The sequence below is a fragment of the Aulonocara sp. 'chitande type north' Nkhata Bay genome, linkage group LG16, assembly GCF_057382095.1.
Source record: "Aulonocara sp. 'chitande type north' Nkhata Bay isolate Kocher_YH1m ecotype deep benthic linkage group LG16, A_spYH_male_GT1.1, whole genome shotgun sequence".
Classification (NCBI taxonomy): Eukaryota; Metazoa; Chordata; class Actinopteri; order Cichliformes; family Cichlidae; genus Aulonocara; species Aulonocara sp. 'chitande type north' Nkhata Bay.
The window spans coordinates 4,243,365-4,259,154 of NC_141359.1; the positions used below are offsets into that span (position 1 = coordinate 4,243,365).

The 15,790-nt window shown below is 41.5% G+C and overlaps 1 protein-coding gene across 3 annotated transcripts in view; it reads left to right on the forward strand.

Annotated features, from left to right (window-relative positions):
• LOC147310840 (aryl hydrocarbon receptor-like) overlaps positions 1–15,790 on the forward strand; it is a 69,273-nt gene that overhangs the window by 32,530 nt on the left and 20,953 nt on the right. For all 3 annotated transcript variants that reach the window (XR_015125405.1, XM_086267018.1, XM_086267017.1), the window contains exons 5-7: positions 13,625–13,736; positions 14,707–14,840; positions 15,310–15,512. Coding sequence is in view for 2 of the 3 variants with exons in the window: in XM_086267018.1 (XP_086123144.1) it covers positions 13,625–13,736; positions 14,707–14,840; positions 15,310–15,512 (449 nt within the window). In the remaining variant the exon portion in view is untranslated. The remainder of the gene's footprint in view (positions 1–13,624; positions 13,737–14,706; positions 14,841–15,309; positions 15,513–15,790) is intronic.

Sequence of the window (15,790 nt, forward strand, 5' to 3'; positions counted from 1 at the left end):
TCAATGTCTACGTGTATTTAAAATTGAGAGGTGGGCAACGATGCCAGGGGTGGGGTGTACACCCTGATGGTACTTTGGACTCCGTGTATCGTGCCCACCCCCAAGATCCTATATGTATGTGTAATGAGAGTGTGAATAATGTGAATGTCTAAGTTGTGGGATAAAATTGAGGCAGAGGCAGCCAGAAGGGGACAGAGGGGGGGGGGGGGGGGGGGGGTAGCCTCCTCTGCACCCTGGTGACATACCCCTACTCCAAGGCCCTGCATGTGTGGGTGGTTGTGGTGGAGCGGGAAGAGGGAGGCAGCTGGAGATGGGGAGGGAAGGAAGGGAGGGGCAAGTGACCCCTCCCTGGGGCCAGCTCCCCCGCTGACCCCAGTAGGCACCCCCATACTCCGCGACCCGCCAGGGAAAGGGGGCCCAGGCCCATCCAGACCGGGCCCAGTGCAGCAGCGCCGCCCGGCCCCACAGAGCCCGGGACAGTCCACCCAACCCCACCACAGAGAAAACTGCACCCACCCCACCATCCACTCATCTTCCAGACTACATAAGACAGTAAACGCCCAGGCTGAGATCTTCCTCCACCTCTCCTGTATCTCCCCCTCCTGCAGAGGGAGCTCCTGAGGAGAGGAAAGCTCCTGCAAGATGTGACAATCTCCCCCACCAGTTGAAGAGCCCCCCAGGTGGCTCGACGCACCGGCGGCACCCTGCTCCAGGGCTGGGCCCCCATGCACCCACCCGCCCACAACCCCGGCAACACACCAACCAGGACCCAAGCCCCCGAGGCCCGGTCCGGGTCCCAGCCCAGAGACGGAGCGCCCCCAGAACCTCACGCCCATCCCGGACCTACCCAGGGGCAGACAGGCTACCAGGTCAGTAACCCACGTCCGTCAGCACAGACCCTCCCCTAGCCCCGCTGCACGCAGCCGCGAGGAAACAGTCACCTGAGAGCCAACAGAGCCCCTAACCGGACATGACCGCTACCCCGGGTTGAGCCCCCCAAGGAAGATGCCTCCGGGGAACCCCCCGACGCCCTAAGCCTGTCCCTACCCCCACACCAATCACAACAGTGAAGGCGGGACCAAACTATGACCCCCCACCCCCACTAGGTGATGGAGCTGATCAAAGGAGCCCAGAGCAATTGATCTGATGTGGTGGCAGAGGCTGTATCAAGACTAATGTAATCTAATAGATAATTTCTATATTGGTTAGAATTAAGATTATTTTTATTTTTCCAGTTCATGAGGACAGTTTTCTTGGCTATGCATAGGGCAGTGAAAACCATATGGGCGATATTCTTTTCTGAAGTGACATTATCTAAGCTGCCCAACAAACACACTAAGGGGGAAGTTGGAATGTTACATTTCAGACACTTTGATAAGTCTTCACATATCTCGCGCCAAAACTTCTGAACTGGTGGACAGAACCAAAGAGCGTGGATATAATTGTCCGGTGAATTGGTTTGGCAGTGTGAGCAGTTGTTGGTAGACGAAAAGCCCATCTTGAACATCCGATGACCTGTATAGTGCACTCTATGTAATATTTTGTATTGAATTAATTGAAGACTGGGATTTCTAATTAGATGAAAGGTTTTTAAGCAAATCTGAGACCAGAAGTTTAGGTCTAAGTTAACTGATAAATCCGCTTCCCATTTTGCAATAGGAAGTGATATTGATTCATCTAATTTAGAAAGCATTCTGTATATTTTGGATAGTAATTTGGGGGGTTTAAGAGTAAGAAATTGAACCACACTTGGTGGTGTTTGTAGTTCAACTTGACCCGGTTTAAATTTCTTTTTTACTATGGATTTAATTTGTTGATATTCTAAAAATCTTTTCTTGTTGATCCCATATTGTGTAACTAGTCCGTCAAATGGAATAAATTCTGTTCCTTCTAGTATATGTTCTAAATATTTGATTCCTTTACCACTCCAATCTGAAAAGTTTATCATATTATTGTTTTGTAATATGTCAGGGTTATTCCAGATAGGTGTACGTTTGCATGGGATTAATGAAGACGCCGTCAATTTTAGAAACTCCCACCATGCTGTCAGAGAAGAGCTGATGTTGATGCTTTTAAAGCATTCATGTCGTTGGATGTTTGAGCTGATAAATGGTAGGTCTGAGATCTCTAGATTATTGCAGAGTGCTTGTTCTACATCTAGCCAAGGTTCATCTAAGAGGGTGTGTTTTAGCCATCCTGAGATAAACTGAAGCCTGTTGGCTAAGAAGTAGTGCTGAAAGTTAGGCAGTTCTAGTCCTCCTTTATCCTTGGTCTTTTGTAGTGTTTTTAAGCTTATACGTGGGGGTTTATTTTTCCAAAGGAATTTGGACATACATGAATCTAGAGATCTGAACCAATCTTGTGGCGGTTTAGTTGGGATCATTGAGAATAAATAATTTATTTTTGGTAAGACCATCATTTTTATAGCGGCAACCCTTCCCATGAGTGATATGGGTAGACATTTCCATCTAGCCAGATCATCTTCTACCTTCTTTAGAAGTGGGATATGGTTTAATTTAGTTAGATCTGCAAGCTTGGGAGAAACATTAATACCTAAATATTTTATATTTCCCGATTGCAGTGGTGTAGAAGAGGAATTATGGAGGGAGCAATTAATCGGTAGGACTGTAGATTTTGACCAGTTAATTGAGTAATCTGATATTCTTGCAAAAGAGTTTATCAATTCAATCACCCCAGAGATATTGGTTTGTGAATTTTGGAGAAAGAGTAACACATCATCCGCATAAAGGCTGATTTTATGTTCCACGTTCTTGCATTTTATGCCCTTAATTACTGAATTCTGTCTAATTGCTGCTGCTAGTGGTTCAATAAAAATTGCAAATAGTGAAGGGGAGAGTGGGCATCCCTGCCTGGTGCCCCTCAAGAGACAGAAGCTGGAGGATGTCTGGTCATTTGTTCTAACACAAGCTGTTGGGGAATTATATAATATTTTTAACCAGTTTATGAAAGAGGATCCAAAACCAAATTTGTGTAAAGTTGCAAATAGAAATTTCCAGTTAACTCTGTCAAACGCTTTTTCTGCGTCTAAAGAGAATATTGTAGTTTCTAGGTTTTTACTGTATGAGTAGTCTATCAAATTAAGTAATCTACGTGTATTTGTTGATGAGTGCCTACCTTTTATGAAACCAGTTTGGTCAGGATGAATTAAGAGGGGGGTTATTTTCTCCAGTCTCTTTGAGAGAGCTTTGCAGATTATTTTAAGGTCTACATTTATAAGGGATATTGGACGATAGCTTGAGGGATATACAGGGTCTTTGCCTGGTTTTAGCAGGAGATTAATGTTTGCAGAATTCATATTTGATGGAAGTCTGCCCTTTTTTTTAATTTCCAACAACGTTCTGTAGAAAACTGGTGCTAGAATCGACCAGAATTCTTTGTAGAATTCTGCAGGAAAGCCGTCTGGACCTGGAGCCTTATTATTGTGCATACTTATCAGGGCTTCCTGGAGTTCACCTGGTGTCAGTGGTGAATCCAGTGCCATTGCTTGAGTGTCCAATAATTTTGGAAGAGTTATGTTGTCCAAAAACTGATCAATTTCTTTTTTAGATGGGTTTATTTGTGGTGAATACAACGTTTTATAGAAATCCCTGAAAATGTTGTTTATTTGTATCGGTTCATATAATGTGTTCCCAGATGAATCTTGAACAGCACATATAGTTGTTTTTTCTTTATTTATTTTTAGCTGGTTTGCTAGAAATTGACCGGATTTATTACCATGTTCATAATTTTGTAGGCGTAGTCTTTGTACTAAGAATTTTGTTTTTTTTATCAATTATCTCATTTAATTCTAGTTTTGTTTTGCGTATTTTGTTCAATGTTTCCTGATCTTGGTGGGACGCGTAGGCTTCTTCTAGTGATTTGATGGTTTTTTCTAATTCCTGAATATTTTTGTTTTCTTTTTTCTTTTTATGTGATGAGAAAGAAATTATTTTACCTCTCATCACAGCTTTCCCTGCTTCCCATAGAACAGAAGCTGATGTTTTGGGAGTGTCATTATAGTCCAAATATGAAGTCCACTCTTTTTTAAAATATTTAATAAAGTCTTCATCTTTAAGCAATGATATATTAAATCTCCAGTTTTTACTTGGCGTAGTATTATTCTTGTGCATTAGTGTTAAAGATACAGGACCATGATCGCTGACAGCTATAGGGTGAATCTCAGTGTCTGAAATGTCACTCAGCAGTGAGCTGCTGACCAAAAAATAATCCAGACGAGAGTAAGAGTGATGGACATGTGAGAAAAAAGTATATTCCTTACTGGTGGGGTGAAGGGAGCGCCATGCATCGCAAAGACCAAAGTCACTCATATACTGTTTGATTATATTTATGGACTGCCAATTACGCTGAGTTCCCGCTGTATTGAGCCTATCCATGTCTTCATTTAGTCCAAGGTTGAGGTCGCCTCCAAGAACAAGTGTGCCATCTAAGTGTTCAGAGAGTGCACTGAAAAAACCGTGAAAGAATGAGGGATCATCAACATTTGGACCATATACACTTGCAATACATAGCTTTTTATCACGTATAGATAGTTTAATGATTAAGAATCTGCCCTCTGGATCTATAACTGTATCGAGTACTGTGAAATTAATATTTTTATGTATTAAAATTGCTACTCCCCTTTGTCTAGAATTATAACAAGCTGAGAACACATTGGGAAACTCAGGTGTTTTAAGTTCATTCGAACCTCTAAGAGGTCTGTGGGTCTCTTGTAAAAGGACAACATCTGCCTGTAGTTTTTTGAGTTGGTTAAATATTTTTAACCTCTTTACTCTGGAGCCAGCTCCATTTATATTCCATGTAATGAACCTCAGTGTACCCATAGATGTTTGTGTATAACTAGGGATGTATGCTGTGTGCGTCGCTTAGACAGGTGGAGAGAATACGTCACTTGTTCATAAATAAAGAGAAGGAGAGAGAGAAAAAATGTGTGGCGAGATGCTCCCTGAGTCTGACTTTGTGTATGCATAGTTACTAATGTGAGTAGGCTTGGCTTAAGTGTGTGTGTATCTTATATGACTGTGTGCGCTGTCTGACTGATGTAAATGTGCTGCCGTTGAGCGCATGGTGCGTATGTGTCGAAATAAAGGATGTTTGTGGATGAGTGTCGAAGCAGGTGATCGAGGCAGTGAAAGGAATAAAGAAAGAAACCAAGGACAGGGGTGAGCAGCATAAAACCAAGAGGGGGAAAAGAGAGGAGGAAAAAAAACGAGAAGAAAAAAAAAACACAAAACAAAACGTAAACATTCCAATTAAATCACTGACGGAGAGTGACGGTGTTAATTCTGCTATGAAATCACACTTTAAGATGCGATTTGATGCTGGTAAGTTAAACAGATGTTAATGCAAGTTAGTGTGAGTGGATAGGGAAATGGTGTAGCTGATTCTTATCTGGTGTGAGGTTAATACAGCCACGGAGTGATGTTGGGGTCGCGGTGGAGCTGTCCGTCCACGTACAGCCGGTCCACAGCGATGACAGCGCGGGAGCCCTTCTGGATGAAGCCGCGTCGGATTGGGAAGAGGACCCTGCGTCATTCCAAGATCTCTTTGGGGAACTGGTCGTTCACGCTGAAGTCCGTTCCTTTTAATTCCCTGCCGCGGCTTTTCACATGTTGCTTTTGTTTGAAGTGGCCGAATTTGGCCACGATAGGACGTGGTCTCCCGGCCGTAGCCCGAATGGGGCCGAGGCGATGTACCCGATCGAAGACGATGTTCTTCACAGTGTCCTCCGGCAGCTTCAGGTGGGTTTTGATGAAGCTTTTTACCGTGGTCTCCGCGTCCTCTCCAGCGGCTTCTGGAATACCAGAAAATACCAGATTATCACGCATGCTACGAGCTTGTAGATCGATAACTGTTTCTTTTATTTTTTTATTTTCTCTATTGAGCTGGGTAACATTATCTGTGAGACATTTCACCGACTCCCTTAGCGTGGCATTTTCAGCAGCAAGCGTTTCCACCTGCTGCTGGCTGTACTCCAGGGATTCTCGCAAGCATTTAAATTCTCGGTGAAGAATCTCCACCAAGGACAGCCTTGCGTCGAAACTGGACAATCGCTTGTTGATTGACTCCAATATGTCGGCAATATCTTTGCCGGCTGGCGATGTTGAGCCGGGGGAATCTGCCGGGCGTTGTCTTTTCGACGACGGCGTCTCAGCTTTGGCCGGGGAAGCTGCACACGGGGTCTTCTTCATCACGAGATCCTGAAAGCACTGATCGATGTAATCTTGGAGAGTCTCTAAACTCTCCTCGTTGTTCTCCAGGGTGTTGGAGATTATTTAGACAAATAGTGTTAGTTATAAGACAATTGATAAGTGTATTTGGTAATGCTGAAGCTTAAATGAATTTGTTCAAATCTAAGCTACCATTTGCTTTAATTTTCCGCCAAAATCTCCGGCGTCTGACGTCAGTTACAACATGAGTCGCTTACCTTGTCCGTCACTTCCGTCACTTACTCACCTGCTGCCCGTCCTCCTGTCTCCAGTCCCGTCCTCCAATTGCAATTAGTAACCTTGATCACTGAACCCTTCTCCAGAATTACTGAAGCAGCTCCTTGATTTGCAAGCAGAGTTTGATCTTATGTCAACCAAAGAGGCTGAGCACTTGTTACTACGCAGTCATGGCTCATATTATGAATACGGTGACAAGGCTAGTCGCTTGTTGGCACATCAGCTACGACGTCAGGCCTCCTCACAAGTGATGCCCAGTATTAAAAACTCTTATGACAATATCACTACAGATCCCTTGGAAATTAATTCTACCTTTAAAACATTTTACTCTTCGTTGTACAGGTCCGAATTTCCCACAGATAAAGCTAAAATGAATGAATGTGCTTCTGAAGAGCAGAATGGCTTCATAAAGAGACGGCAACTGTTTTTTAATACCCGTACACTCTTTAATGTTATTTACTCAAAGCATCTATCTGAATTTCCCGAACTTGTGATTTCTTTAGATGCTGAAAAGGCTTTCGATAGGGTGGAGTGGGAGTACTTGTTTGCAGTTTTAGAGAAATTTGGTTTTGGCGATAAATTTATTTCCTGGATTCGGCTTCTTTATTCGTCCCCTAAAGCCAGTGTTCATACTGATGATGTTTACTCTGATTATTTTGCGCTGGGTCGTGGTTGTCGTCAAGGTTGCCCTTTGTCTCCCTTACTCTTTGCCGTTGCCATCGAGCCTCTGTCTATTACATTGAGATCTTCTTCTGTATTCAGGGGTATCATCCGTAATGGAATTACACATAAAGTATCATTGTATGCAGATGATTTGTTATTATATATGACTGACCCCACACGCTCCATCCCTGCTGTTTTAGGTATTCTGGAGAACTTCAGCTTGTTTTCAGGTTATAAATTAGATTTAGGGAAAAGTGAGTGTTTTCCTGTTAATACGGCAGCACGTCAACTTCAACAGTCCAATCTACCCTTTCGTCTCAGTCCATCTGGGTTTAAGTACTTAGGGATTAACGTGATTCGTTCTCTATCTGGCCTTAAATCAGCAAATTTGTCTCCTCTTATACAAGGATCACATCTGATATTCAAAGACAGGGTAATCTCCCCCTTTCCTTTAATCGGTAAGATTAATGCTGTTAAAACCAACATCTTACCAAAATTTTTATTTCAGGCGATTCAATTATTTGTGCTGAAACATTTTTTTGTTTCACTGGACAAGATTATTGGTTCTTTCATTTGGGGAGGGAAGCCACCCAGGGTTTCTAAAACTTCACTGCAGAGATGCAGATTTAGTGGAGGACTTGCATTACCTCATTTTCTAGCCCACTACTGGGCCTAAACTTTGCTACTGGCTAAAATCTTCTGGTTCGTCGTGGTGTAAGTTGGAGCTATCATCATGTAAGGGCTCTTCTTTACCAGCTTTGCTCTTTACCCGTAAGACCCTCTCTGTACACTGATAATCAGGTGGTTCTTAACACACTCAAGATCTGGTTTCAGTTTAGACGGCACTTTAATTTTGTAATGCCGTCTTCCTCGGCTCGTCTAAGCAACAACCATTTGTTTCCCCCTTCACTCTTGGACTCGACATTCTCAGTGTGGTGTGACAAGAGTATAAAACAGTTCAAACATTTATATGTGGATGGTGTCTTGGATAGTTTTGCCAACTTGTCTTCTCGTTACGATCTCCGTATCACCCATTTGTTTCGCTATTTTCAAATTCGACATTTTGTTGCCAAGTGTTTCCCAAATTTCCCCTCTTTACCTCCAGAACAGCAGTGGGAAACCACGTTATCATTTATTCCTCATCACAGAGGAACCATTTCGAAACTCTATGATACTATCCTGTCTTTTAGTAACCACTCTAATGTTAAGCTTAAGTGTCCATGGGAAGGAGAACTAGGAATTCAAATACATGAGGAGTCCTGGGAACAGGCTATAGCGAGGGTACGATCTTCCACCTCCTGCGCTCGTCTTGGACTTATTCAATTTAAGGTCATACACAGGGTGCATTTCTCTGAGTCTAGACTTTCTGAATTGTATCCAGAAGTGGAAAATAAATGTGATAAACAGAGATGGGCAGTAACGCGTTACAAGTAACGCGTTACAAGTAACGCGTTACTGTAATCTGATTACTTTTTTCAAGTAACGAGTAAAGTAAGGGATTACTATTGCAAAAACGGTAATTAGATTACCGTTACTTTCCCGTAGGAACGCTGCGTTACTGCGTTACTAAAACCGTGACTTTTTGCGAGAATGTCTCACGACAGTGACGTAAGCGAGTGTGACGTTAGTGACAACAGCTGTGTGCAGATCAACAATGGATCATATATCGAGTGCAGAGAAAGTATGAGCGTGCAGCGTTTAAAGCGTGGAAGTACTGACCTTACTTTGAGTTTGATTCCATAAAAAGGGACAAAAACATTATTGTCCGCTGTGCGTGGGAAGAAAACTTCTTTTTACAGAAAAAAACCCTAAACTTCCAACAAGCACCGAGTAGCTACGACGTAATGGGAAACTCACAGAGAAACTCGCGGATTCTTCCACTGACCGCGGCACACCTGCACCAGGGTAAACCTCCGCCTACCCCACTCCTGCTTTACAGGTGAAAATAGAGCAACAGCACCGCTGAGTCTTTGACTTTATTTATTTTCTGCTGTGTTTTACTTGCATCTATTTGAAAGACTGAGTGTAAACACAAAATTTTTTTTATTTTATGTGCTGGAATGTGCAGAAAATAGGTTTAAATGTTAAACTAATTTCTTCCAGTCAGAGAATGTTGCATATAATTAAATTTTTGCTTGATGCCTAAAGTTAAAAGATTAAAACTAATAAAACAAGTTAAAAAAGAGACTTTTCCATTTGATTACATTTTGTATGATGGATTATGCAGAAAAAGTAGAATTGGGCTGAAAGATCTATTTATCACCTATTCAGGTTGTAAATCGTGTTTTTAAAAAGTAACTAAGTAACTAAGTAATTAATTACTTTTGAAAATAAGTAATCAGTAAAGTAACGGGATTACTTTTTTGGGAAGTAATCAGTAATTAGTTACTGATTACTTTTTTCAAGTAACTTGACCAACACTGGTGATAAATGCCACGGCTCTCCTTGTCACCTTAGCCACATGCTTTTTCTGTGTCCTGAGCTACAAGGTTCCTGGACTGGGTATTTTGCTATTATGTCAGCTGTTCTTGGGGTAACTCTTCATCCTTGTCCTCTGATTGCTGTATTCAGGATTCCTGATCGCTCACGTACACTTGATTCCACACAAAAGGATATTATAGCCTTCACATCCCATTAGCGAGACGTCTAATATTGTTGCATTGGAAGTCTGTTAAGTATCCTACCTACTGTTTCCCAGTGCCTTAAAGATGTTGTGTTTTTTTTTAAACTTGAAAAAATTAAATATACGTTGAGAGGTTGCAAAAAGTGCCAACCCTTTATTTCTTATTTTACTAGTCTAGAGGTAGTGCCTGTCTAAATGTACTTCTGTTACTGTTGCATTGTTTTAGAATGCGTTTTTGTTTAGTTGTTTTTTATATATATATATGTATATTAGGGGTGCAACGATATTCGTATCGATATTGAACCGTTCGATACAGTGCTTTCGGTTCGGTACGCATATGTATCGAACAATACAACATTTGTAATTTATTTGATCAACTTTCCTTCCGACGATGCTGTCTGTGTTGAGCGCTCAGTGAATCTGCGTTCGACTACTCCGCCTAGGCTGCACTGTCGAGCGCAGATCCACTGAGCGCTCAACACAGACAGGATCGTCAGAAGGAAGAGCGCAGGGCAAGCTAGCAAGACACATGGACCTCCCCCACCCTCATTCAGATCTGGCCTTTGGAACTATTTTGGTTTTCATGTGACGTATGACCCTGAAGGTAAGCGAGTCATGGACTAAAGTAAAACAGTATGTTGGATGTGCCATGCAATGCTCAATTACATGGGTGGGAACTAGTGTGTTAGCGCAGTTAGCTCGTTAACGTGTTGGCCGTCTAGCCCCACACACGGGGCGATCGGCGGTAGCTCGTTAACGGAGATTTGCCGTGTTGTGGCGTTAAGGTCATTTCAACGAGATTAACCTGAAAGCACTAGTGGGAACACAACGAATATGACTGCACATTTACGCCGACATCATCCTAGTGCAAAGACAAAAACAACAAGCATGCTACTAACTTTAGCCGAGTCATTTAGACAGCTGTTAGCACATGATTCTCCTTATGCTGCTGAGAATATAGCCCAGAAGAAGCGGATAGTATAGCTTTTATTTTGGAAAGAGCCATTTCTCTGTAATAAACTCTCTTTTCCAAAGATGAGTGATTCCTCAATCAGATACAGGGCTCGCAATATCGCTAGCCCGACGTCCTGGGGCTAGTGATTTTTTTCAGTCGGGCTACCAAAATCTATCTCTTCCCTGCCCGTCGGGCTATTGTAGGAAAAATATATGTCAATGCTTTTGCATTCTTTCAGAAATGTAGCTGGGTAATTATTAGGGCTGAACGATATATCGCATTTGCGATAATATCGCGACATGATCAAGTGCAATTTTCTAACCGCAAAGGCTGCGATTATACTCTGGACATGTCCAAATTCATGGGCTGCATCCTCCTGAGGCCGCATTTGTAGACCGATTACGTCACAGCGACGTGCCGAAGGCTGTCCAAATTACTACCATATCCCAGAATTCATAGCGCGGCCCAGCCAAACTCCAGTTTCCAGCAATGGCGGCCGCTACTAAGTTTTAAAATTACTCATACTAATCTTTCTGGGTCACAAAATAAACTTTTAACATATTTTCAGGCGAGAAAGTAGTTGTGTAAACATCAAATATCTGCTCGGTTTATCAAGATATCCCATATTTGCAAAAGTGCTTCGACGTTTTCAGAGACGTCTGCTACCCACCAGCTCGACAGCTAGCCGGGAGCTCGAGGGTTACTGATGCGGCCGAGAGCGGCACAACTCCCGGCACATCATTTTCAGATCACCGCGGAGTTTCGCTGCTCGGGTTAAACGTAATATATAAGTCACTTAGACAACCTAAAAATGTTATTGTTGGGCTTTTTTCAGTGTTTTGTTTGTTCGTGAGTAAATCGGTTTGGCTGAGATTAAAGTTATTAGATTAGGTAAAATAAAACTTTATTAATCCCCCGGGTGGGTTCCTCCTTGGTTTTCACACAGCTGACTAAACGTCAAACAGAAAACTTATTAAACAGAAGTATGAGACAGTCGAGAATTTACACCAGTGTCTGGTTATATTTTAGATAGCAAGAAGCAGACGGCCGAGTTTATTAAACTCCACCGAGACAGCGGTGACGCTAATCAGAACTAGACCGTCCAATTTCACGCCTTTAAACTTTAAAGGCGTGTTTGTGTGTGTGTTTATACAATTGCTATTATGTTTGCACTTTATGTGTAATGTTACTGACTACAGAGATCAGTAAGATGTGTGTATTTTTTATTTATTAGTTTTATTTATTTAATATTATTTTTTAATTGAATGACTGTCTAGTAGTTCACAGATGTGGAAAAACTGAGTGTGGTAAAGCCACTGATTTTGTTTATGTATATTTCTGCAATCTGCACATTGTACTGACTTTCATTTTAATGTTTACACCAGGGTTCCTTGTCAGCACTTTATGCTCAGATGTTTGTAAGCTAAAAATAAACTATTGTGTATGTTCAAATATACTGTTGTGATTGAAGAAGTTAAATAAAAATGTCAGTCATCAATTCATGCATCACCTCATGTCATCATAACAGAGGTCTGTCTTCCAGGAAAGAACAGTTTAAAATTAATGTAATATAGTATTGGCCATACTATATGATGTATTGCTTGTCTTTGTTTAATAATACAGAAGACAAAGACCTTAAAAAATAATCGCATATCGCATCGCAATCGCAATATTGGGGCAAAAAATCGCAATTAGATTATTTTCCATAATCGTTCAGCCCTAGTAATTATGTCATTGGCATCGGTGAGCCACTGTCAATATGTGACATATTGAAATCGCGTTTGAATTTGCGCTTGTTTTTTTGCTTTCACTTTGCAATTGCGTGAACTGTGTATAGAGAGCGACAGCACTGATCTGTGAGTGATGATAATTTGTGCACCAATTCCTCTGACATCGTCTTATTAATCGTTAGCTTACTATGCAAACATGACAAGTGAAATCTCCCACAGCTTAAACATGTGAGAGGTTGATCGCGCAGAGAATCGCTGAGCTTATGTGAGTGAGCGTGTAAAAGCATTTCAGTTCTGCTGAGCCAAATAAGACAGGTCAGGGTGAAGAAGTGACAGCCAAAGAAAAGCTTACCACAAAACGGAGAAGTTATGACAAATCAGACTATAAGGCAAAAAGAAAGTGCAGCTTTATGGTTTCATGGACAAAATAATTTCTGTGGCTGCAATATGATGAGCTAAATAACCAGGGCTGCACATAAGTGGTCCGCAGGTGCGCATTCACTGTCAAAATAAAAAACACGCACAAGGGTTAGGGTTAAATTTAAAAACTGTACTTTTGAGTTAAAATATATATTTATAATTTTAATAAATGACAAATTAAAAAGGCATGAACATTTTTTTTGTATCGAAAAAATATCGAACCGTGACACCAAAGTATCGAACCGAACCGTGAATTTTGTGTATCGTTGCACCCCTAATGTATATATAAGTATATTTACTTAGGAAAATGAAGAAAGGTCAATTGTATTTCGGTAACTGCAAGTACTGTTTTCTTATTTCAATAAAAATATTTGCAAAAAATAAAAATAAAAGAAGTGCTGTGTCGACCGCACACAGAGTGTAAGCAGGTTTGTTTTATTCTTTAACTTCTCTTAGACTAAAGTTGAAACCATTACATCACCTAATGTGTGCTTTTAGTTTACTGGTAGCATTAAGTGTGTTACTCAGTGAAGATGCTAGTCTCCATGTAACTACTATGACGAGGCACAACAGATGTTTACAACAGCAGCAGCATAGATTCACATTCAGATCACTTCACATAGTCAGACTCACACAACCTACAGTCTTTACACACTACCAACACCGTTGCACGTCAACAGATCAACAAACAATGAGGTTGAGGAAAATAAAGAATTAGAATCAGGTTACGTTTTTAAAAAGCTTATAAATGTCTCTTTTTCTCTCTCAGACTGATGTCATGCACCAGAGTGTGTATGAACTGGTCCACACGGAGGACCAGCAGGAGCTCAGAAGAAACCTGGACTGGGCTTTGAATCCTCCTGATCCAACATCCCCCAAAGGTGATCTCACCCCACACGTGCTGTCATTCCTGTATGACAGCTCAGCACACACACTCCTTTACTACAGAGCCCTTTACCCTCAAAGGCTTTTCCCAGTTTCTCAACCTCGTTTTTCTTTTTTACTCTGTCTTTGCTTGGTAAAGTTTTAACTTACCTTTGCAACTGTGAGAGTTATTTCAACGGCATTGTGTTTGTTACAATGTTGGACCCAAAACTTGCAGATTTCCCCAGATTCTGCAAATCTTTCAATATTATCTTTGCCATCATCTAACTGAATATTATTTGTGAACTTCTTAAAGACTCAAATATGAAAGTCTTTGTTTTTGACCTTCCACTGCTGTCCACATGAACACAACCATGAACATTTGGATGTCAGTATCAGATGGTTTAAGCTGTAAGAACAGCCTCGGGTCAGATCACATGACCCTGTGATCTTCACTGTGGCTTATGAGGTGAAGTGTGTTTGGGTTTTAAAATGCTTATGTGTTACGTGTTAGCACTGTGTTTAAGACCTGTGGCCCTGACACAACCGACGGACTCCGAGAAACCGTTTGCACTCTCTTCTTTAAATCATTTGCAAATCTCAGGAACACATTTCTGAAAACATCAAATCTTTAAACCAGGACAGTTTGCTACATTATAACAACTCATGTTGAATTTGATGTGTCTCAAAAAGTTGAGGCAGGAAAAAGCAAAGCTGGAGGAACATTTAAATGAACCTGTTGAATGAACAGGTTGTATCTTATGGAGGTAGAGTTTCTCAGAAGATGAGCGGACGTTCTCCAGTATAAAGTTTGAGTATCTCATCATCCCGAGTACCTACTGTCATTTTAAAAATCTCTGTGCCCAAGGGACCCGGTTGAAAATCAATATCTAATGCCCATTCAGACCTTCAAGAATCACTGCATTACAAACACACCAACACATGGAAGTATGGCTCTGCCCACAGTTTTCTTTGTGGTTTTTATAGAGATGGAATTTGACAGTAGCTCATCTGTGGTCTGCTACAACCCGGAGCAACTGCCCCCGGAGAACTCGTCCTTCCTGGAGAGAAGCTTTGTGTGTCGCTTTCGCTGCCTCTTGGACAACTCTTCTGGTTTCCTGGTACGTGACATTTTCTATTTTTACCAGAGCTAACACATCAACACGCTGGACTTGACGTTCCCGTTCTCTGCACGTAGACATCTATCGTAGGAGTGTATCTGTGTATTCTTATAAACCTGGTGGGTTAAAGACATGAACAGGTATTTATGTAGTACTTTTCAGCTCTAACTGAACCCTCAAAGCCCTTTCTACTCACAGTCTGGATCACTAATATTCAAACTGATAGGCGAGCAGTTTCCTGAGCTTCATTTTCCCAGAAAAGAATCCAAACTTTTATCAGAGTCGTCTGCTACCTGTTTCCATGTCCCCATGCCCGCTAACGCCCACCTTCACTGAGGTTTTCCCTCAAAGATCCATCTTTACAGTTACCTGTAGTACTCACAGGTTATAAAAACAGTACATCTACTAATACAAATACAAAGTCACATCCATTACCAGAAGGATAACTGCTTATTTTGCTTACTTCCAGGCTTTGAATATCCAGGGAAGGCTCAAGTTCTTGCATGGGCAGAACCAGTGGCAAGAAAATGGAGGGAAAGCTGCGCCGCTGCTTGCATTATTCGCTATTGCAACTCCTCTTCAGCCTCCATCCATTCTAGAGATCAGAACCAAGAACATGATCTTTAGAACCAAACACAAGCTGGACTTCACCCCCATGGCCTGTGACGCAAAGTAAAAATACATTTCAGTACTTTGTATTCGACTGAGACACCTCACGTCTGTTTGTTTGTTTGTTTGTTTGTTTGTTTGTTTGTTTGTTTGTTTGTTTGTTTGTTTGTTTGTTAGGGTTAGGAGGTACAGTTCGGTTTGAGATTTGTGTTAGCCACATGCTAAAGTGGAGCATTTTCATTGGATGTTAGATTTCAGGTGCCATCGCTCATTTTCTGTTGAATGATTTTCAAAGTGAGACAAAGAAATCTAGCTGACAAACCGCAGACTAGTTATGCTGA